The sequence below is a fragment of the Pipistrellus hanaki genome, assembly GCF_964339955.1.
Source record: "Pipistrellus hanaki genome assembly, chromosome: 7".
Classification (NCBI taxonomy): domain Eukaryota; kingdom Metazoa; phylum Chordata; class Mammalia; order Chiroptera; family Vespertilionidae; genus Pipistrellus; species Pipistrellus hanaki.
In genome coordinates this window covers 15,153,713-15,178,339 of record NC_140509.1, presented here as the reverse complement: position 1 = coordinate 15,178,339, position 24,627 = coordinate 15,153,713, and the positions used below count along the sequence as shown (strand labels likewise).

General features: G+C 42.0%; 2 protein-coding genes across 6 annotated transcripts in view; one reads left to right on the top strand and one right to left on the bottom strand.

The window, feature by feature from the left end:
• The window catches only part of ANKRD66 (ankyrin repeat domain 66), a 30,550-nt gene extending 21,138 nt beyond the window's left edge, over positions 1–9,412 (bottom strand). The window contains exon 1 of the mRNA XM_084889850.1: positions 9,337–9,412. Within this exon, the coding sequence (XP_084745976.1) occupies positions 9,337–9,411 (75 nt within the window). The 5' untranslated portion in view covers position 9,412. The remainder of the gene's footprint in view (positions 1–9,336) is intronic.
• Positions 9,215–24,627, top strand: part of PLA2G7 (phospholipase A2 group VII) — a 38,937-nt gene continuing 23,524 nt past the window's right edge. Inside the window, exon 1 of one of the 5 annotated variants that reach the window (XM_084889830.1) lies at positions 9,215–9,707. The gene's annotated coding sequence lies outside the window, so the exon portion shown is untranslated. Of the gene's footprint in view, positions 9,750–12,325; positions 12,588–24,627 lie in introns of those variants that run through there. The other 4 variants (XM_084889834.1, XM_084889831.1, XM_084889833.1 and 1 more) reach the window with 4 other exon arrangements.

Below are 24,627 nucleotides of genomic sequence, written 5' to 3'. Positions count from 1 at the left end.
ACCCAGGTCTGTATGACTCAGCCCTTTTAATTAGTATTATATTATACTTCTGCCTGCAGAAGTATCTAAAAGATATGTATCACATTGTTAAGTAAGTACCAAATGAGGCTGTGGTTATGGAGACACCCCCCACTTTCTGTCTTTTGTTGATGTTGTTTTGTTCATATTTCTAACAATATAAATATAAGACATTTTAACTAGAAAAAAATTACCATCAATTCCCTTATTTTCTTTGCGGTTGGCCAATCTACTCTCCTAATTTCCAAGCCCAGGTAACCCTCCTTTCTGGTTCTTGAAATATAGTGGCAACCATACTTTGGTAAAAACTGCTGTTTGAATTTTAACCCTGCTAAGTGTGGCTGTTGCATCTGATTAAAACACTGGGTACTTACCTCAGCTTCCAGGTGAAGACCTGGAGGCTAAGGTAATTTTCCCTTGCCTGGGACCAGGACCACAGGAGATTGATTCTCACTGACTCAGTAGCTTCGGGGATAGAAACTGTAGATAACCTTTTAGAGTCTAACCGCTGAGCTCTGCTTCTGTGTTATCGCTATCGCAAGATAGGGCCACATTCCAATGTCCAGCAGGATGTGACTGGGAACCGACCCTGAGGGCTGTCCCCAGTTTTTAGAATTTAGTCTTTAGGATTTACCGTATTTTTCGGACCATAAGACGCACCAGTTTTTAGAGAAGGGAAATGAAGAAAAAAAGATTCTGAAACAAATAGTGTCCTAAAATATTTTATGTGCATTAAAACCCAACATCACAGTCATAAACACATGTAATCAACCCTGTAAAGTAAACAGCAGCATTTAGAACCATTTAGAACCATTATTAACAAATACAGTCAGCAAAAGACAAAATGTACTGTAAAACACAATAACGAGAGACTTCAGTAATAAATTAGAATAAAGTTGAAGATTTATGGTAAAGGTTCTGCTGAGATCTACAGTACGCCTACCCAGTAGTCAAGCAGGGCAACAGAGGGCGGAGAGGAATGATTGGGGGAATAGACGTGGCATTCTTCCGGGCACGGAGTATGGGCCAGCAAGGGGTACAGGCGATGATTATGGTTTGGATTACGCAGTTACCGTACACCGCACCTGGGCGGACATGGAGATATGGCTGCAGCGAGGGCATGGAGGCTGACTACCATACATGGGAACTCCTCTACCACTCGGGGTTTACAGAGCGGGGCAGACACTCTGGGCACGGAGGAATGGACAGTGGCTGCAGCAAGCACACAGAGCCGGGCAAGTAAAAAAACTTTTTTTTTAAAGTATATGTGTAGGCTATATTTGGACCATAAGATGCAGGGACTTTTTCCCCCCACTTCTGTACCGGTAGGAACAAAAGGAAAATTCTTGCGGTTTAAACCTTTAAAAGGAATTGCCTACCCCTGAAATGGTGCAGTCATTTGGAGTCCACCTGTGTGTGGTGCTCTTGTGGCTGTCCTGGCCAGTTCAATAAATCCTTGCCTGCTTTTTTTAATTAATTAATCAGCATCCTGTGGTCTTATTTTGAACCCAGGGTTCGACCCCACAACAGTCCTGTTCCTGGACTTGCACATGGAAAAGCACACCACCAGACAGACTGACTCCATGACTAATGAGTGAATTCCAGCCACCTGGGGCTCAGAGGCTTCAATCTTCCTCAGGCTGATCTCACACCTATCTCTCAGATTTTCACTCTTCCTCCTGCTTTTCCTCATCAAGCTACAGCCACGTCCCTTTCCTTTTCTTCTCCATAAAATGTCTTCAAAGTAATATCCGCTCTGAAGTCTTTGTATCCTCATCTCTATCCCTGATAGCCTCCCTGCCTTTATCCTTTGATTATACTAAAATTGGTTTTAGGGGTTAAAAATCAAAATTGGTGTCTGCCCTCCTAATTGCTAATCCCACAGCCTTTTCTTGATCTTCACCCATACTGTTTAATCAACAGTGTTGATCATACCTACATCTGAAAATCTCTTTCTCCCTTGACTTCCGTAGAGCTTCCATCTCCTATTCTCCATCATCACTTGGATCAACCTTTCACAGTTTCATTCGCTGGCTCCTTTCTCTCCTACCTTCCCCGAACACGTCCTTTAGAATTCTATATTTTACTTCTGCTCTCTCTAAAAGCTTCTCAATGGCCAATCTCATGCAGTCTGGGCATTTTCACTTCCAAATAACGCCTGCTCAGGTTTCTATACTGAGCTTCAAACTTTCATAACTCTAATGGTTTCTGTTTTTAGATATCTGGTGGTGATCTCAATGTTTCCAAAATAATAGACTGTATTATGACTTCTTGGTGCATCATCTTAGAATTATCTCATTCCTAGCTCATGTATTCACTGGTCCTATCTTTTTTCTTCCCTGATCTTCTTATAAGAGTGACATCTCTACACTCAGGCCCTGCACAGTTCTCTCCTCTACAAACTTATTATGTATCCAGATCTTTATTAACTGTTTTATCAATTACAGACAGTATCTCTTGATTCTCCACTTTTTAAATGAGACCCTTAGTAACCTAAAGTATATTCTGCTCCTACTGCACATCCTTTTAACATTTAAAAATTGTATTTAAAAATTAATCCTATTCACATTTTATTGTATAGTGATAATCAATTCTTCTTTGGCTTGTTTACAAGGTAATTCTAAAAATTGAAAATCAATGAGCAATATTTCCATTATTAGACTATGAATCTTCTTTACAGTCTAGTGGAGATTTCTGATCATATTTTCTTCTCTGGGCCATCTGCAGAAGTGTATTCTTGGATTTCAGGTTTAAATGTAGTCTGAATTTTTAGATACCACCCAGTAAGTAACTCAAAAAGATCCTAGGTGGTACTAGAGTAGATGGAAACTATACTCACCTCCTCCCAGACCAAACTGTAATTATAATAAATTATAGAACAATTATCCTGAATAACCAACTGAAGACTAGTTGAAGAGAAGTCTTAAAACCAAGGATTTGCAGCAGAAGCCACATTGAGACTGGAAGGGCAGGAATGCAAAAAGGGCTGGCTCCACTCCCAGAGGAAGTGGCTGAGGTTTCAGAGTGGTATGTCAGCTGCAGGGGTGCTCCCAGAGAAACATGGGGCCTAAGCCAAGCTCCCCAGCCCAGAGCACCAGAGCCAGGGAGAGGCAGCACATAGCATCTGGCTGTGAAAAGCAGTGGAGTTTCTGTTCACCCTGGAGAGATGGATGTTGTGGAGCGAACTCAAGTAAATGAACACTGGAGTCCAAACCAAATTAAAATTTAGGGAGCCTTTTAATAACTGGCCGTCTGACTGCTCTTTCTTCATGCAGCCCTGAGAGCAGCCCCAACCCTTTGTGTCTGACCATATTTATACCCATTCACTACCTCTTGTTTTTGCAGAGCAAACAATTTAAAACAATTTAAACAAAGTAGTTTTTCTTAGGTAAAGTCAGTATGTCATTTATCGGGTCCTGGCGCCTGGTGGAGTAAGTGACTGCATCCCGTTATCAGGAAAGTTGACAGTGATCTATCTTGTAAGGCTCTTTTGTTAGTTGCATCTGGGATTTATTGCCAAGTGGACTAAGAGAAAGCGTGCTCAAAAATTCCCACTCTCTAACCATGCAGTTCGCTAGAGATACAAGCACCGTCTTAAAGGCCAACACACAGAATTTCATTCGCAGCCACTCACCCTGGACTCCTGCTGAAGGAAGTGGACAAACTGAAGTCACATGGGAGAGGGGCTGGGGTTTGTGCTCTGAGCAGAGAGCTGAAGGGAGCAGGACCCTGTGCTGAGTCATTCTCCCAAGCTGGGGACGCTATCTTTTTTGGGTGGAGCATTCTCCTCCCTGTAGCATCAGCCCAGGGAGAAAGCAACAACCCCACCTTCTTATCTCCCTCTTGTCCCATCTTGTGGTGCTGACATCTTACCGTGAAGTATAGCTAGAGGCTTTTCAGTAACTGAGCCCTAACAGGTAGCCTGCAGGTGGAGGCAGGTAGAGCTAGATCTTGGGATGCCTTAGGACATCTACTGACCTGCCCTTGGGCTCTGTGCTGGTAAAAGCCAGCCAGCTTGATCCTTTATGTGCACACCAAGGCCCAGCAGAGGGAGCCATAAGCTGTGGATCACTTGTAGCTCCAAGAAGTTTACCAAGGACCAGTCATAGGCCAATTTTCTATTGGTCTGTACCAGAAACCCTCTTAAGAGGCCCAGAACCAACATACCTAGTGGCCAGTTTCAGACAACAACTGAACATGATCCGATAAGCTTCACAAGCAGCACCAAAGTCTGCTGAAGAGAATTCTGTTTCCTATGGTCAGCACCTGCACAGCAGCTCATATATCTTAGTTGGGGTTGAGTCTCACAGTCAGCCAGCCTGAGGATCGTCAATTCCACATAAGAGCAGCCAATACCAGCCAAGACAATTACAACAGCAAGGCCCATACAAGGGAAACTCCTGGAGCACCCAGCTCAGGTGATCAAAGAGACCACACCACTGGACTCCACAGGACACTTCCTACATAAGGCCAACCCACAAAGACCAGGAGTCATAGCAAATCTGTCATACAAAGAGGCAATTAAAATGAGGAGACAAAGAAACAGGCCCAAAATGACAGAATAGGAGAAATCTTCAGAAAAAGAGCTAAATGAGCCATTAGGCATGGCTCAGTGGTTGAGCATCAACCTAATCTTGGGAAAGTAGAACAAAGTTGAAGGAATTGCACTACCAGATATCAAACTATGCTACAAGGCCATAGTAATCAAAATAGCATGGTATGGCAAAAAACAACACATAGAGACATATAGATCAATGAAACAGAATAGAGAGCCCAGAAATAAAAACCCATGCCTTTATAGTCAATTAATATTTGACAAAGGAGGCAAGAACATACAATGAGGTAAAGATAGTCTATTCAATAAATGGTGTTGGGGAATATTGGACAGATTCATGCAAGAGAGAGAGAGAGAAAGAGAGAGAGAGAGAGAGAGAGAGAGAGAGAGAGAGAGAGAGAGAGAGAGAGAGAGAGAAAATGGACCACCTTCATACCCCATAAAAAATAAACTCAAAATGGATAAAACACTTAAATATTGGACTCAACACCATAAAAATCTTATAAGAAAACATAGGCATTAAAATCTCAGATATTTCTTATAGCAACATTTTTTCTGATATATCTCCTTGGGCAAGGAAAAAAAATAAACAAATGGGGGAAATGGTATCTACAAATTACCTGAAAGATGGGGGGAAAAATTTGATGCAAGAAAGACTTTCTTTTGTGCCATTGAAGCACATTTTACTGATGACTTTTTGGTTTTTCATTTGTCTTTCGCTCATTTGATGTGGCACCCACTTTCCTTCCTTTAGAATCTTTCCATTGCTTGTAAACTATTGGAAATTGTTTGCTGAGTAATATTTAAACTTTTTGCAAGTTGTTTTTGAGTTTGACAGGCATCTTCATCCTAATAATGCTTGTAATTGTTGGTCTTCAAACTTTTTCAGTTGACCTGGACATTCTTTGTCTTTCATAACAAAATCATCACCTTTCAAGCATTTAAACCAGTGTTCACAAGTATCTTGAGATGGAGCATGTTCACCATAAGCTTCCCAAAGTATATGATAACTTTCAGCAGCACTTTTCTTCAAAATAAAGTAATGAATAAAACTTCCAGCAAATGCTCTTTTTTTGGCACGAACTTCGACATCTTTAAGTGTAGAAATATCTGTGATGTTAATACCCTCAGAAAAATTGACATATGAAGTTTTGAAGCTTACTGTCAATACAACAAAAATAGCATACTTATCAAATTGCATATATATCAACAAATGTGTAACTCATCTATTGAAAAAAAATCTTATTAACTGATACACCTGATATTTACAATAGCCAAGATTTGGAAGCAGCCCAAGTGCCCATCAGCAGATGAGTGGATAAAAAAGCTATGGTAGATTTATACAGTGGAATACTATTCAACTGAAAAAAAGAAAGAAATCTTATGCTTTGTAACAGCATGCATAGACCTGGAGAGCATTATGCTAAGTGAAGTAAGCCAGTCAGAGAAAGACAAATGCCGTATGATTTCACTCAACTATGGAATCTAATGAACAAAATGAACAATCAAAACAGAAACAGACTCATAGATCAAGATCAGGCTGACAGTTGGTGGTGGGGTGTGGTGAGGCTTGTGGAGGATTTGAACACAAAAGAAGAATTGAACACAAAAGAAAAACAAGAGAAAGAACTCATGGACATGGACAACAGTGTGGTCCATGGGGGATTCAGAGGAAGGTATAGGGAGGATAAATGGTGATGAGAAGAGATGATTTCAGGTAGTGAACACACAATACCATGTACAGATGGTGTGCTGTAGAATTCTGTACCTGAAATCTGTGTAATTTTGTTAACTAGTGTCACCTTAATTTTTATTTTTAATAAAAAAATAAACATTTAAAAGAATCTATTTTAGGTTTCATCACACTTGAATAGTTGAATAGTATTCCACTGTATAAATCTACCACATTTCCCACATTTCCCCCCTTATAGTTTCTAGTTTTAACTTAATTTTTAAAATTTTAAAATTAGGTAATTTAAACTTGTATTTTATTTATTTATTTATTTATTTATTTATTTATTTATTTACTAGAGGCCTGGTGCATGAAATTTGTGCATGGGGTCAGGGTGTCCCTCAGGTCAGCCAATCTTGGAGTTTTGCAGGCTGGCCACGCCCCCAGGGACCCGAGCAGAAGCCCTGGTGTCTGGGATTTATTTATCTTCTACAATTGAAACTTTATAGACTATAGCAGAGCCAAGCCTTCTGCTCACTCCAATGCAGCAGCCATTTCTGTTAGGATTTATTTATCTTCTATAATTGAAACTTTGTAGCCTTAAGCAGAGGCCTGGCCTGGCCAGGGTGTGCAGAAAGCTTGGCTTCCTCCATCTCTGAGGAAACCCAAGCCTCCCTCCTGCTCTCTCTGTGGCCACAGCAATCTTGGTTGGGTTAATTTGCATACTCACTCTGAGTGGCCGGTGGGCGTGGCTTGTTGGTGTAGTGGAGTGGTGGTTAATTTGCATATTACTCTTTTATTAGATAGGATTTTTGTATTCTGTCACATTTAATAGTCTCTAGGTTCCCAATCATACTTACGGATTTATCAAATCCCATTTTCCCCTCCAGTTTAACCACTTCATCAGGATGGGTTCTCTCCAGGCCTAGGCACAGCTGTCATTCTGGATTGGAGCCATTTGATCTTGTGCATTGAGGGTAAGGGCAGCCCTGGCTCCCACTGCTTCCAAGGACAATCAGTAACTTCCTCTCTGAACTCCCACAATTATCTGCATTTACTTACATGGAGGAACACTGTGTTGTTATTTTATTATCCTTCAGGGCACAGGCTGTGTCTTATTCATCTTTTAAATGGCATCTGACATTCAATTGGCCTTTAATAAAACTATTTGGAAACACTATTGAGCACATGATTTAGTCCAATATCTTGATTGAAGGGGTGAGCCATCATTTTTGCTCATATTAAAGGGTAGGTAAGCACTGCTCAGTTGGTGCGAAATGGGAGTGAGAATTAAAACACAAGAAATAGCTCAACAAAGAATCAACTTATAAACACAAGTACATTATTTCTTTTCTTCACTGAACATCACTGAAACAAAACCCACATCAGACCTACCTCATAATCAGTAGGTCTGTGTCAACTTGTTTTCCTTTTGGCTGTGGGGCCCATTCTATATTCATTTCTCTGGACCAGCACAGCCAAATAAAATACAGAATGCCTAATTAAACTTGAATTTCAGATAAACAACACAATTTTTAGTACAAGTATGTTCCACATACTGCATGAAACATACTTATACTAAAACCTTTTTGTTGTTTATCTGAAATTCAAATTTAACCAGCTGCCCTGCGTTTTATTTGCTTAATCTGGCAACCCTACACTGGGTATTTTCTCCAGGCAGGAACTTGCTAAATGCCAACCACTCTGATAGCCTCAGGGAATATGATCTGATGATGATGGAAGAGGCATGGCGCTGGCATTGAGAGAGGTAAATAAAATACTTCATACTTGCCTTCAAGGCCTGCTTTTAAATCCCACCATCTTTTTCAGTGTGATGCAGTCTCATGCTGCATCTCAACTTAAGGCCAAAGGGAGGAGGGTCTTAGAGATCTCGTGGGCACCCTTTCAGGTTAACAATCTGGGGGCAGATGGTTACACAGGAGATTCTCTCGGGCTGTACAGAAAATGTCATTAGGCTAATGTAGTTTTATTTAATTTTTCATGCATTAGGTTCCTATGTTACTGATTCTTTATAGGTATTACTATTAGATTAAGTGTTGAATGTTGCCCATGAGCCACAATCTCCCTAAGTATTTCACCTGCATTTGTGTTTTATTCCCACAAGGTGACTCTGACTGATGGACTTTGATTATCGCCCTGATAATGAGGAAGAAACTGAGAAGCAGAGAAAGAGTTTGCCCAAGGTCAAAGCACTCATAGGTGGGAAAGGTGCTAAAATCCATGAGTCCTCAGAATAAAAATAAAATAAAGTTCATTTACAGTTCCACCACCCACCCAAAAATCACTCATTACGAAATGCAAACTTTAATAACACCAGACAACAATTTCAAACTATGTTCCCCGAGTCTCCAACGGAAACGTTTAATAAATACGCTTTTATTAGCAAGTGGGTTGAGGAAAAAGCATTGGGAAACGGGGAAGGGGATTTCAGTTTAAACTACAAACAACTGGCCGAAACCGGTTTGGCTCAGTGGTAGAGTGTCGGTCTGCAGACTGAAAGGTCCCAGGTTTGATTTTGGTCAAGGGCATGTACCTTGGTTGTGGGCACATCCCCGGTAGGGGGTGTGCAAGAGGCAGCTGGTCGATGTTTCTCTCTCATAGATGTTTCTAGCTCTCTATCTTTCTCCCTTCCGTTCTGTAAAAAATCAATTATATATATATATATATTTAACTACAAACAACTGGGATAAACAGAGTTATGAGATGCCCCCTCTTACACCATTTCCCCGTAAGCCACAAGCGCTCTTTCTGATCGCCTGGCATTGTACTCCTCCGGAGAAATGAAACCACCCCCGTGGCAGGCTTTCCAATCCGCCGCATACTCTACCCAGTTTCTGATTTGGTGTCCACCCTGCAATGTACCGAAATGCGGAATGCGCAGGGCATACCAGATGACAGATGCAAGCGGAGGGAATCTAGCGAGACTAGCAAGGTTGGATGGATGTGGGGCGAACCAAACAGGCAAACAGATCTGATCTGAATCAGAACGAAGTCTGAGAACAGAAGCTGGGGAGAGAGGGCACAGCCACCGATCCCAAGCGCTGTCTGGGTCCACCCCCCGGAGCCTTACATTAATCCGCGGGTCCAGGTCCCGGGGTCCCAGGCCCTGGGGGAGGGTGTCGGGTGCTCCTGAGCACCCTCGCATCCCAAACCGCCTCTGCTCATGGGAGGCTGGTGGCCACACGCTCCTCCCCGGCCCCTCCTCCTGCGGCTGGGGGAGGAGAAGTTGGGACGATAAAACAGCCTGGGACAGAACTGGGGCCGAAAGCCCGTGGGCTGCCCGCTCATCCGCCGCCGCCCCTCCGCGCCGGAGCCCCCTGGCCGCCCCGCAGCCGCGGTGACAGCTGCCGGCAGAGGCCCGCGGTGCAGGCTGCAGCCGCGAAAGACAGCGGAACGCGCCCAGGGTCCCGGGTTCGTGGGAGCAACTCGCCACGGCCTTGGGTAAAGCGGAATCCCCGGGGAGAACCGGGAGCCCGGGGAGAGGTGCGGGGCCCGCGGGGCTCGGGCTGGACGGGCGCCGAGGAGCTTTGGGGCGGGGAAGGGGGGGTGGGTAGCTGAATCGGAGCCCGCCTCCGCGGTGCTGGGCTCGTTGTCTCGCCGCCCTGGCCCTCGGGGACCGCGCTGGGATGTTTGCGGTCGGCCGGACGGAATTCGAACCAAGTCCCCCGCACCTTTTCCCCAGGATGAAACCCGAATGAAGAATTCGGGGCCAATAGGGAGAATTAGCCCCAGGGAACTGGTAGCCTGAGGATCAATAGGTCTCTCCCTGGGACAAAACTACAAAAACAAAGCCCTCCCTTTGGGAGTATCGCTTCTGCACCAACCCAGTTCTGAGAAGCTGTTTGGGATCAGAATGACAAAAGCAAAGCCCCGCAGCCCCTGCTGGGCTCCTTCACGCCTCACGTCCCAGAGCGCCCCCCTGCGGGCCCCGTGAGAACAGGGATGCTCTGCTCTACCCTGGGTCGGAAGGGATTCCTTTTTAAAAGTCAAAACAAAACAGGGAATATGCTCTTCCCCATCATTCCCTGGAGCTTCTATTGATATTAGAAGATTCTTTCTCCAGAAACGAAAAGATCGGGCTTTCCGGCAGACCTGTGGTTCTTGGGTTGCTGCAGAGGTGATGCGGGGGAGGAGGGAGAGGTGTGGGGGCTCAGGAGAGGAGCTTGCCCCCTTTGAAAAACACACAAGTTCAGGTTTAGAAGGGACTTGTATTAACAAATCTTGCACAAATTGCCTTTGACCCACATGAGACTGCTGAGCTGGGACACTGGTATGTGAATAAGAGCAGGAGAGTGTGTCTAAAGTTTTTGACAATCCCAAAAGTCTCAGGACCAAATCTTAAACTAACATGGAACTCCAGGATCTGGACATTAAGTATTGGCTTGATCCCTAAGAAGGAGATGGCCTTCTGGTGAGGTGCCAGGACACCCGGACAGATGTTCTCACAGAGAGAGTCCTGGTGGCCCCGGTGAGAGAGCCCACCCACATGGCATTTTCCAGCCTGTGGGCTTCCACTCACTGCCTCAGGGCACGGAGGGTTCTCTCCCCCAGACAGCTGTGCAGGAGTGGCTGCTGGAGACAGCATGATGATGCTCTTCACTGAAATGGGCCCTTCCTCCTTAGGCTGACAGCAGTCTGTCACCACAGACAACCACCACAGACTAGCACCAGGGCTGCCAGTGTCCGCAGAGCTATGGTGAGGGAGCAGAGTAGGGAGGGATGTGAATCTGGCTCAACCATTCATTTGACTATTGAGAAATGAATACCTTCTGAGGTATGAGAGGGCTTGCCTAGCACCCCAACCTACCTCCCTACCCCCCATCCCCCCCAAAAAGCAGAAGCCTGGGCAGCTGGTTCCTTGTTCCTCTCCACTTTATGTCTATGCCCTCACAGGGTTAGATTTGGAGATGATAACAATTTTCCACTCTTTGAGGCTCTCATCACAAGAGCATTAAGGAAAGTGCTGATTAGGTATCTGAGCATCTGGAGTGGGACCCCCCAGAAAGCCAGCTGGAGTTTAGGCATCTATATTCCTTTCCCCGACACCACAGAAAATGGATATTTCCTGGAAAGGAAGCTGATCATTCGGTTTTTTATACCTTGGATCATCTTAAGCCTGATTTTTTTTTTTTTTTTTTAAGATTCTTCATTGATTTTTAGAAAGAGAGGAAGGGAGAGAGAGGAAAAGAAAACATTGATATGAGAGGGTAACATTGATGGGGCTGCCTCCCACATGCCCTCCCCACCTGCCACTCTGGGGATCCAGCCAGAAACCTCGGCATGTGCCCTGACCTGGAATGGAACTTGCAGCCCTTCAGTGCACGGGATGACGCCCAAACAACCGAGCCACACTGGCCAGGGCAAGCCTGGTTTTTTTTTTTTCTTTAACACCCATGATAATTGTCACACTGACCTCTTGAGGCTCTGAGAAAATCCCATAAAATTGAAGCACTGAAGATAAGGTATTGAGTGATGGGACGTCGAAGGGGGAACATTGAGCTCAAAAGCCATATTGTTCTGAAATTCCGTGGAAGCTTTGTGGTTTCAACAGATGGACAGTGGATTCTGACTGCCTTTCTCTGTTATGTACCCTCACTGTCACTTGGACCATTTTGCAGATATAGCACACTAATAGAAACAGTCTAATATATACATATAATATGCTTATAGTTTCTCTTAAAAAATAAACTTAACAGTAGGGGAGAAAGAAAATTGTACTTACTAATATAAGAATAGATGCTGATTGAATTAAGTGGGCTAGTTGATTCCTAGTGAAAGCTTTGTTCACTCCCTCACTGACTTCAAGAAATATTTATTGAGCACCATGTGCCAGGCACTGACTATAGAGCAGTGCGATTGAGGCAGGTAGGGCTCTGTTCGCATGGCGTGCACATTCTAGAATCGAGGGATGAGGAGGTCAAGTCTGATAGTACTGCAAGCTTAGAAGAAAAAGAAACATGCAGTGGTAGATATGGTGTGTGTGTGTGTGTGAGAGAGAGAGAGAGAGAGAGAGAGAGAGAGAGAGAGAGAGAGATGGGAGGGGCCGAGCTTCTTGGATTGGGTGTTGAGGAGAGGCTTTTCTGAGAGATGAGTCCCCAGAAGACGGGCTGGAACCACAAGTGCACAGTCCTGGGGACAAGTCTGGTGTGTTCCAGGCGCAGTTGGAAGGAAGGCAGTGTGGCTAGAGTGAGGAGGGAGAAGGAGAATCAGAAGGAAGGAGTGAGGGTGAGGGGCAGGGCCAGTCCTGCAGAGCCTCCTAGGCGGAGGTAACCCCTCTGGGCCTTACAAGCAGTAAGAAGCCAGAAGCAGAGGTGTGACAAGGTAGGTAACGCTGGGTGCTATGTGAAGGATGGTTAATAGGGAGAAAGGAGACCAGCTCCGGGTTTTTATTATTAGCAATCTAGTGGAGGATGGAAGCAGTAAGTGGGCAGAAGCTATTTTTAGAGGTAGAGTGGGAAGTTAATGTTTCTCAAATTTCCCATCTACACAATGGGGGTGACATGGCTATATTTTGTAAAAACAAATGCTCTTAAGGGTAATGTAAGAGTTTATTGCTATCATTATTTGTTAATATTGTGTTACTTTGAATTCCCAGTGCATAATTTTCAAAATTTTTATACTAAATTTGGTTTTTAAATTTCTTACTCCTTCCAATAATGTAACTTATTATACACAAAAAATGTTTTGTTCTGTTCTGAGTGTTGGGAACCCTCGTCTAAGAGCCACTTACAACACACACCACCATAGCCCTGGCTTGTGTGGCTCAGGAAGTTGGGCATGGACCTGTGTACCCAAGGGTTGATCTTTGGATCCTGAGGTTGAGGGCTTGATCCCCAGGTGGGGTCGTGCAGGAGGCAGCTGATGGATATTATGCTCTCAACATTAATGTTTCTCTCTTCTCCTTTCTCTCTCTAAAAATCAATAGAAAAACCACAACAACACCATCATAGAATGCTGTAATATTAATGTTAAACTGGTAGCCAGCCCACTTTTGGAAGTTGGAAATGATTGGGTAAGATTCAAAATAGAGCATTTGAAGCAGGGAATTGGAAGGGGGGGGGGGAAATACAGAAAAGAGTTAGCAGCTTTGCCTTTGTCCCGAATACTGCAATGCACAGATATCTGTTGGGCAAAGGTCTTTTCATAATTGAAAATCTATATGTGCCAGCGGGATTTCTGGAGAGGGCTGTGAACCAGACTTGAATAGGATTCTTTCCCTTAGCAGGCATTCCCTCTGGAAGGAAGCTTGAACATTCCCTAGTTGATCACTGACTAAGAGGCCCAGGGACAAGTTTCAATGTTGTTTACCAGCTAGGGTAGGGATGACATCAGCAACAGGACACCTACTGCCACAGTGAGGCAACCCTCTTTCTCTTTCCTGCCTCATTTTGACATGTAATTTACTAGAATGAGATGTTTCTGTTTACAAGAAAATGGAAGCCCTTCCTCAATTGCATGGTGTGCAGGGGAAGATTCAGCTTTTAGGGACTTAAAATTGTTTCTCGTTATCTTCACACGCCAGGACCCATTCATTATTTACTGGTCAGTGGTTCTGAATTTCAGTTCTAAGTGGCCAATCTGGTGATTCACATTGCAGACAAAAACGTGACAGCAATTCTGGGATCTGTAAGAGTTCTTCCTGTGGTAATTACCACCCTAATCTCTTAGGGGTGAGGGTGTTAGGGGCATTTTTTTAAGAAAATATTTTTATTGATTTATTTTTACAGAGAGGAAGAGAGAGGGATAGAGAGTTAGAAACATCGATGAGAGAGAATCATCAATCAGCTGCCTCTTGCACACACCTCTCCAGGGATGTGCCCACAACCAAGGTACATGCCCTTGACTGGAATCAAACCTGGGACCATTCGCAGGCCGACGCTCTATCCACTGAGCGAAACCGGTTTTGGCGGGTTGGGGCATTTTTAAGGAAGAAGTTCGTGTTCTACTTGGAGGCCACTCATCTGTTCTATTTGAGTTATATGTTTTGAAATGACGTGCTGAAGTAGCTGCTATCCTTTATAAGTCAGTACATTGTACATATGAATATAGTCTTCCAGCTTTTTTATTTTTTATTTTATTAATTTCTTTATTGATGAAGGTATCACATATTTGTCCTCAACCCCCATTCCAATTCCCCCAGCCCCATATTGTCTTCGACCACTGGTTAGGCTCATATGTGTACACATAAGTCCTTTGGTTGATCTCTCCCTTTTATCCCCACCCTCCCTTTGAGGTCCAACAGTCTGACCCATGGCTCCTTATCTCTGGGTCTGTTTTTTATCTTCAGTCTATGCTGTTCACCATTTCCCCTAGATGAGTGAAATCATGTCCTACTGGAAATATACTTATAAGAATAAAAAAATGAGACAAGCAATAATCATTATGCTGAAAGGAATATAAATCAGTCTGTAGTGAGCCTTCCAGCTTTACTTGAAAAATAAACTAGGAGACATGGTAACATGGAGCTCTCATTCCTACTGAAGAGTGTTGTGACCCCCTTTTCGATGGTCCCATTTGCCACAGCCCCACCTCTGATTTTTCTGTTACACAGGTCCTGTTTAACTCATCTATGTTGCCTGCCTGGTCCTCATAGTCTTCTGATCTTAACCCTCAGGCTCATGGTTCTCTAGTCTATCAGTTCCACTTTCACCCTCATTCAATACAGGAATCCCTTCTCAGGATCTTTGCTGGGAGTCCCCAGACCTGTGCTTAAGCTGCTCCTCTAATAAAGAGAATACGGTAATTGTTGCAAAGGTTCCTTCTGACCAAATTCTACAATCTGGATTCCAGTGGAACATTAAGTTTGCTGTTTCACTGGCAAAAACTTGTCCATAAGTTTGCAGCTGTTATGTAATCTCTGGGTTTCCACGAAGTAAACATCCCTGGTTCCTTCAACATGTCCTCATGTGACTTGCTGCCTTGTGCCCTCAACAGTCTAGTTATTGTTGAGTTATTGTTCCCTTGACTCAGTTTTTTATTTTTATTTTTATTACTAAAGTCCCTAAAGCCCCAACACTTCCATAAGAAATGCTTTAACTGGCATGGGATGTCCCAGTAGGCTTCCAGCATAGCATCAAACTGCTCAGTGATCTTAGAAAACACTTACCCTCTGCGGCTTTTAAGCTGGATTGGGCACCAGACATCTGGACATTTGCATACTGGATGCAGACGAGTCCCCATTTAAAAAATGTAAGTAGAATCAATCCATTTTATTTGAGTTGCAGCGTGAGGTACTTGTACTTGTAAAAGGCCTTTTTATTACCACAATGGGGAACTGCTGATTTTGCTTTCTTGACCTTTATGGCGTTTCTTAGGTTGTGAAATGATTTCACAAGAGTTGTGTCACTTCCCAAGATAAGCAGCATTAGACACTTTTGCAGAAGGCAGTTAGATGTTCTACATGTGAGATAACGTCCAAATTAAGTTTTATTCCATAGCTCATGTGGTAGAGAAAGATAATATTAAGAATAAGTTTTTTCTCTTTCCTACTTTCAATATGAACAAGCATGAAGTAAGGGAGTTTTTGGCAATGCTTTGAAAAGGAATCACATTTCTTAGATAGAGTTGGAACCTCAGAGTCCAGCCACGCCCATGCACCCATCACTTTTTCAGCACCTGGCAGGGGACCAGTTAGCAGTGTTTGAATTCTTCTCTTGACAGAGAACTCTCTGCCCTGTGAGGTATACATCTCAAATGGCCTAATAAAAAGTTCTTCCTTGTATTGATTAGACATCTGCCTCCCTGTAGCCTGTTTCAGAATGAAATAAATATTTTTGTTTCACTGGCATCCCTTAGGCCAGGGTTCCTCAGTCTCAACATTATGGACACTTAGCAGGGAGCTGTCCTGTGCATTGTAATATGATTATCAGTATCTCTTGCCAGTCCCCATCACATGGATGCCAGTAGCACCCACTTCCAGTTGTGACAATCAAAAATGTCTCCAGCCTTTGCCAAATATCTTTGGAAAGCAAAAGTGCTCCAGTTGAGCATCACTGCTATGGAATGATGTTCTAGCTGCCTTGGGCCTGTTTCAGAGTTTTCTCGCATCTGATCACTCTGACTTCCTCTTCTGCCTCTCTCTCTCACTTTTAATGTGATTATATTGGGCCTTGGATAGTCAAGATAATTTCTCTAAATCAACTAATTTAGCAACCCTAATTCCATCTGTGACCTTAATTTTCCTTTGCCATGTAACATAACATATTCACAGGTACTGGAATTTAGGGTGTGGACTCTTTTTTTTGGGGGGGGGGCCGCGGGGGAGAGAATAGTCTCAGTATTCTGCCTGTCATATCTTCCCATTCCAAAAGTTAATCAGAAAGAATTTGACAGAGATCACTGATACTTGTGAAAGAGCATTTTCTTTCTCTTCACTGGTAACAGAAGACTAAAGGCCCATACCCTAATCTGTTGTCAGAAGTGGATTTTGCATGGATTTATTCATTAGCTCTTGACAGACATTCTGGTCTTGAGAATGGACATTTTACATACTGTTTTGGTTTATCTTTTACTTCAAAAGGGACATGATGTCTGATGAGAATTTAATAGTGACAGACAAATGGGGAAAACAGGATTTGCAGAGATTATGGTAGTGCATATGGAGATCTCAGCTGAGAATTGAAGAGCATATAGGAAACCGTGGTTTCAGTGGTAGATACAAAGTTCACAGAAGAAAGACAGAAATATATCTACTTCTAAATTGGTTGAAATAGGACATGTTCTCTGACCTCTCATTTAAAGGACTTCTTGATCTTCCAGGATGGTATTTTATCTAGTGGTCAAGGAGTCAAAATTAAAGAAAATTATTTTCCACTTTTAGTATTTAAATAATTTTTTATTTTTAAAAAATAGATATTCTCATTGATTTAATATTGTGGAAAAGAGAAAAGTAGAGGGGAGTATAAAAAATTACCTTTAGTTTCTAACTATACAAAACTCTCTTAAATAAGAGAGTTTTATAGAATTTTACTCTATAAAAAGTATTTATAAAACTTTTATTTGTTTTGTTTCTTCTTTTCTTTTTTAATATATTTTATTGTTTTTGTACAGAGAGGAAGGGAGAGAGATAGAGAGCTAGAAACATCGATGAGAGAGAGTCATCGATCAGCTGCCTCTTGCACACCCCCCACTGGGGATATGCCCGCAACCAAGGTACATGCCCTTGACCGGAATTGAACCCGGGTCCCTTCAGTTCCCAAGCTGACGCTCTATCCATTGAGCCAAACCGGTTTTGGCTGTTTTGTTTCTTCTTATTTCTTTTTGTCTCTTTCTCTTCACTTTTCTTTTATGTGTCTGGGATCATGGATAATTCTCTTAAATCTTTACACAGCATCTTAGTAAATATTAAGCATAAACACTTTTCATGGTCATACAAACCCTCCTTAAATATCCTCTTAAAATTATTTCTTATTAGTAAAGCAGTACATTATACTGTGAAATATGCAAAACATAATGAAAAAACATCCATAATTCCATCACTCTTACTATATTAATAGTCTTTTTAGTGTGAATTTTTGCATGGTAATTTTGTATCTTTTTCAAAATAAAATTGCATTGTAAACAGTTTCCTAAGTCATAAAGAATTGTTTTGTAACTATCACATTAATAACAATAAAACCCCATTGATGATATTCTCTTATTTTTTACCACCTGAACGGTTTCCATGTGTGTATGTATGTGTGTTGGCTCTTATAAATAGAGTTGGGATAAACGCCATAGTGCATTACCTCTTTAGGGTTTTACTCCCATGTGTATAAGATGTTTTTGTATGCTGATCTCAGAAACGTTATGTAAAGGTTAAAGGATATGAGCAATCAAAGTATTCCCTAATTGCCTTCCAGAAGAATCAGTGAATCCATTTATACTTCCACTAGAATTGTTGAATTTGCATTGGTAAAGAACAGGTTAACCACTTTGTGAAGTATATGATTGTCTAACCACTATTCTGTACACCTGAAACTAATACAAAATAATATCAAATATAAACTCTAATTTTAAAAAAATCTTTTAAAAAAATGGGTAAGTTCTGTGTTCTGGATTTGGGGTTACCAGTTATTGCTCTGTGTGATCAGTAGAACATTTTGTATTGGCCAGTGGTGGGGATAATGGGTTTTCATAGGTTATGATAATGAAAGCTGTGTATTAAGAGTTTTAGTATTGTCATTTGGGAATCATCAGTTCTAAATGCCCAAAATAAATATTAGACTTTTCAGGATCCTGGTTCTCAAATATGAATGCATTTTTAGCTAGCTCATTTTCTGTGGAAAGATTGCTTTGAGAGTTAAGACTTTTTATGAATTATTCCTCTGTGTTCAGAGTCAGAACCCTTTGTGGTCATTCTCTCAGTCTCAATGACCATCTGAAGATGAAAGACTCCAGTGTCCAGGAAGGATGGGGACTTGTGGCCACACATAGTAGTTCTTTGTTCATAAGAGCAATAAGCACTGTTTTCATTTTAGTAACAGGGGCAATGTTTGCTCATGTTCCCCCAAAAGTGTTACTTATAATAAAATCACACAAAATAAGAAAACAGCATATGTAAGAAAGAAAGCTAGAGAAGTGCTGTGACTATTACAGTATACTCATCTTCTAGATGTAATTCAAGATAAAGACAACACTAGACCAACATAAAATTCATGCATATATGGATTAGACTAATTCATTTGTAGATTTTATGATTGAAACCAGAGGAATGTATTATTAAGGGCCTTCTAGGCACATCATAGAACTGTGAGAAATCTAAAAAGATGAAAGATATTAGACATTTCTCAAGAGCAGTTTCAATCTATTTGGGGAAAGAAAATACTTAGAATTTTACTCATTAGTAAAATTTTAGCTCATTAGTACTAATTTGAAATCATAATACCTACAAACCAGTATTTTTTTTTAAATGGAAAATACCTACTGCAAACTTTCAAAGTGAAACTAAGCAACTTGTCTCCTAAAATGATTGCTCCAAAGCAAAGCCCAAAATCCAATATTTGCTCTGAACTGGACCTAAAATATCCAAAGGTCTAACTTGTTTCATACAGGAAGCCATTTGTTTGGGTTTAATTGCCCAAGAAATGAGCTAGGGTTTTGTATCTTTGCCTTTTACCTTCTCAAGTAATTCATGTGCATTGTTGAAAAATTTTTAAGTACATGTTAAAAAAATAAAACAAAATCACCATTAATTCCGCCACTCAAATAATAATCACTGAGAACATTCTGGCTTAACATCCATCTAGATTTCCTTCCTATTTGTGTATAAATATATATACACATTTATATATACATATATATACACAAATATATATATATATATACACAAATATATATATATATATACAAATATATATATACACAAATATGTATGTATGTATATATATATATATATATATATATATATATATATATATATATATATATATATATATATATATATATAAGCTTGTTAACTGATAGTCTTTTCTCATTGACCTTGGAAGGCTGGGTTTGTGGGTCAAGCCTCTGAATCCTGTCAATCAAAGGAGTCAGCCAAGTACTCAAAGCCTCAGAGTTTTTAACTGTAAAATGAAGGTAACACTACCCGCCCAACTCTATTCCTTGTTGGGAAGTCCAGAGATTACATCAAGTACCTAGCCAGACAGTGCTGGCACATAGTAGGTGGTCAATACAAAAGTAATTTATGTCTCATATCACCTGTTACTTATTTTTTTATTGACTGATTATTTTATTTTTATTTTTCATCTACTGTTGATATACAATAGTATATTAGTTTCAGGTGTGCAATTTTTGCATAACTTACTTACATTTATATAACTTACAAAGTGATCACCCTGAAGTTTAGTACCCACTTGACATCCTCATATCACCTTTTAAAATATCTGTTAGTTTACAACCTCAGGAGCTTCCCAGGTGGAATATGAAACCAGGCCCTGTACATACAGAAGACAGGGAGAGACCGCAGAGAGATGCAGACCACTCTAGGTGAATAAGTGGCAGCCCGGGCCAGGGAGCTTACCTATGCGGCTTTCCTTCTGCAGCCACAAGATGAGTAGATATCAGCACCCACCCACAGGAATCTTAAAGTTTCTTGCCATCCTAATAACCACAAACCACTAATTGGAGGCCTTACCTGGGTTTAGGCATGTGTACTGTCCAGATGGTTTCAACAACACATGACTATCTCAAGACTGTGTCCTTGGGCAGCTTCTAACATGAGGAAGGCAAGCAGAATGCACATTCCCAGGAAAGGGGAGGTGGGGAGGAGCCTGAGGGTCAACAGGGAGGAGGTCCTGTCCTCTCCATGATCTTCCCTAAACAGTAATCAAATTTGTATTCAGAAAGTCTAAGTTACAGTCAAAATGCTTCTTTGCTTATCTTTAAGAGTTTCTGCTAATATTAAAGCACAACTAAACCAAGATCAACTGAGAAACCAATCCCTGGTTCTCCTCTCAGATGCCCATGACTTGTCAACCAGGAGCATTTGTTGGTTCTGAAACCTGAAAGGTCGCGTTCCTACTGCCTGCCACTATCAGAACCAATGGGTAGAGATGAGGATTGATTCTTTATGTGCACTTTATTCAGGTGGCTGGCTACCTGAAGAGACCACAGGCTATTTATCCTAAAAATCCATGGTTATGTACCCTCTTCCAGCTCATCTCGAGTTGATCTTTTTTATAAGGACAAGGAAAATGTAGGTAAAAGGCGTTTGGGATTCAGGAGAAATTAGGTAAGGGGTTTGTCATTCAGGGAAAAGGTTCATCAGATAAAAGCTGCAGTCCAGCAATTTGGTTTCCCTTCGTCTGCTGCCTGGTGATCCTTTATCTGCATCCTGGGTGGCTGACGTTCTCTCCCTGGAGCTCTAGCTCAGATAGCGTCTTGATCACCTGGGGCACAAAGGTCGAATTGCTTGCAGGTGTCCTGGAGTCAGGGTAGGTCCAGTCATACATTTCTGTTTCTGGAACAAACAGCCTTCTACCTGCATTAATCACCAAGCCTATTAACTGTATAAGGAAACCTAAACATTTTTAACCTCTTGAGTTCCCCATCATTTCTTTCAGAAGTATGCTTCATCAAGTCCTCTTGCTGGTCCCAGGAGTTCTCACCCAGGATTTTAGAAAGCGTAAAACTGATTGAGAAAATGCTCAAAATATACTCACATATCCTCTTATGTCTTATTCAGCCTTTTGGCATCAGTAATTTAGTTTCAAAAGGACTTTTTATCTAGAACTTCCCCTTTCCTCCTGAGAGAGGACTGGCTTCTGGTTCCCCAGAGTTAAAGAAAACTTTTCCAGGAAGGAATAATTGTCCCATTTTTGCTTGCCGTCATGCGCACAGGTAGCATTCCAGAACAAAACTATTATATTTGCTCCGAGCTTCCCCCCTTCCCTCTCCACCCACCTTAAGTATTGTCTATTATCTGTCTCCTCCCTCAAACACAGAAGTGACCTCACAAACCATTCTCTGAATCATTCAAGCTCTTCATTTAGGACAGAGCACAGCCTCATTGCTCTTGCTGGAGGTTGGCAGCCACACGGTGCTGGGCACCCGAGTGGATTCTGCTCCTGGGATCTGACCCGAGGGACATGAAAAGTCTTCTTTTCTTCAAAATATTTCTCTCCAACAGCATGCAATTTGTGTCTTTAGAGTAAATTTCCTGAGCTTTGCTGCCTCCAGGAGACCTCGGGTAAAAGAAAGGGCAGTTATTTGGAACTTATTGAGGAAAGGCTCCTGAGTATACCGGTACCTCTTGGCAGCCAAGCGTAAGGAACTGGCAATGGGGTATGATTGATAAGTTTTGGCGAGGCAGGTCATGGTGGTAAACCAGAAGGGGTGCCCAGGCATTACCAGGGCACTAACAGCCCGAAGAGAGGAAGAAGGGCAGTGAACACAAAGTTCCTAGGGAATGTAGGGAAAATGCTAATTATAGTGCTGATACCATGCTTAGGGAAGTTATAGCCTCAGTGAAACCCATAAGATCTTTTCAACAGAATCACCTAAGGACAAAGTATATGATGACCAACAAGTAACTTCAGTCAGCAATGACTAAGTCTTTCTGTTCCTATCTCAATGTCTTGTCTTTCATCTGTTGACATTTACTGAGCAACTACCTACCTAGAGGCGATGGGCATGCTAGGAATGCAAAATGTGTGTGCTAATGTTTACATGTAGCTACCTGCAAAAACACTGTCTTACATATATTTATCATTTAATTCTAGGTAAATGTTACCCTACTTTGTAGGTCAGGGAATAAGGCACAGAAGGTTTCCATAGTTACAGGAGGTCACACTGGTGGCAAGGCTGGGATGCAGACCCAAGCAGTTGGGCTCTAGGCTCTAAAGCCCAAACAGTTGACCTCGCCCCACTTGAGTGGCATATTGAGAAGTCACCACCTGGTGTGAAATCATCTGGAAACTGTCTCTGGTCTACCTGATGGCCCATGTCAAAAAGAAGACAGGATCTGTCATTCTCATTCAAGAAGCATTTTCTAGTGCTAATTAATACACTGAGCTCTTTGCTAAGTAATAATAATAAAAAGGCAAATGAAACCAATCTCTGCCCTGGAGGAGCTCCTGGTGCAGCAATACCGTGGACAGAGCATTGCAATAGAGGTAAAGAGTGCCTGTATGGAAGCGTGCACAGGAAGCTGCCTGAGCAAAGGGGAGGCAGCCTTCTGTGCTGCTAGAGGCCCTGTGGTCTGACTACCTAGACAGATGTGTCTCTGTGCGGTGACATGGGAAGTGCCTTCTCCTTTGGGGTTCTTGAAGAGTCAGGCCCAGCATGGACCTCCATTCCTGACTTCAGGGAAGCTTTGGTGATGGTTGTCTACTGCTTTGGGCACAGCTGTCTTGCCATCAGCTGGAGATAGCCCTGGCCTTTCTTTCCATCCATCCCACAAAGCACACCAGAGGCTGTGGGAGAAGGCAACTTTGTAGTGCTGGGAAGGTGGAGGGAGGAGAGGGGTCCCCTTTGGGTCCTTCTACCCTCAGTACTCTGGAGTGGAAGGAGGAAGACCTGCCACAGACCTGCCCACACCAGAGGCTCACTGTGGGCCTCGGGCAGGTTGCATAGTCTTTCTGTGTGTCATTGATCTCCATCCCCCAAAACTGGAAAACAGAGGTGCTAACATTTGCTTCTGTTCTTTTATGCCCACTAAGCCCTTTATTTCCACTAAGTCTTATAAATTGTCTGTTTAGCATTCATTGTGATTTTTTGAAAGTCTCTTTTCCTGAAGGATTTTGAAGTAAGAAAATATCATACCTATGTTGAATAACTAGGACAGGGAGAGCCAGATACCATGTGATTTCATTTATATGTGAAATCCAATAAACAAAATAAATGAACAAAAAATAAACTAATAGATAAAGAGAACAAACTGATGATTGCCTGATGGGAGGAGGGAGGAAAGGATGGGTGAAAAAGTGAAGGGATTAAGTACACATTGACAGCTAAGAAATAATCATGGGAATGTAAAGTACAGCATTGGGAATGTAGTCAATAATATTGTAAGAACTATGAATGATGTCAGGGTGATGCTAGACTTATTGGGGTGATCACTTCATAAGTTACATGAACATCTAACCACTATGTTGTACACCTGAAACTAATATAATGCTGTGTGTCAACTGTAATTAAAAAATAAAAAAGTTTTAAAATATAATGAAATAGTCCAAGCATGCAAAAACAAAAAACAGAAAACTATTTTTATCCCAAACATAGTGACTGAAACACAGGCACTCTTAAAATTGAATAAATGAAATAAACGAGTGAAAGAATGAATGACTCAGCTAATCATTAGATCATTCAGAGGATGAGATCAGATAGCATATGTGACAGGGTAATGAAACACTCCCAACAATTAGTACTTGTTATTCCATTGCAGCAGTTTCTAAACACTCTTATTTTAGGACTAGCTGTGCAAAATTCCTAGAGAGCTAAAATGCAGAGGGCCGGGCCTGCCTTCTGAAGGTTCTAAGTCAGTAGTAGCTGGGCTTGGGCTCAGGAATCAGTATGACCAAAGTTCCCTCAAGAGCATTTGCAGCGTGGGTGAAGTCAGATTAGGAACTCTAGTGTGTCCTTTCACCTGGCCTTAAGTGTCCCCTGCTCCACTCTGTGGACCAAAGGTGATGGCGCTGGTCTGGGAAGAAGCTGGTCTGAAAAGACGGTAACTGAGCACCCCAGTCCTGCTTGGAGGTTTTGGTGGAGCCCTGCCAGCAACTGGCTGTCTCTAGTTCTTCCTGAGGTTATTGACAGGGAAAATGTGATGAATACTAAGTCTCTGTGGGTAGACTAAACTTTGGGTCACGAGATGTTCATAAAAATCGCTGCTGATCTCCTTACGTAATACTCACTTTGTCTTCCTTTTTTTTTGTTTTGA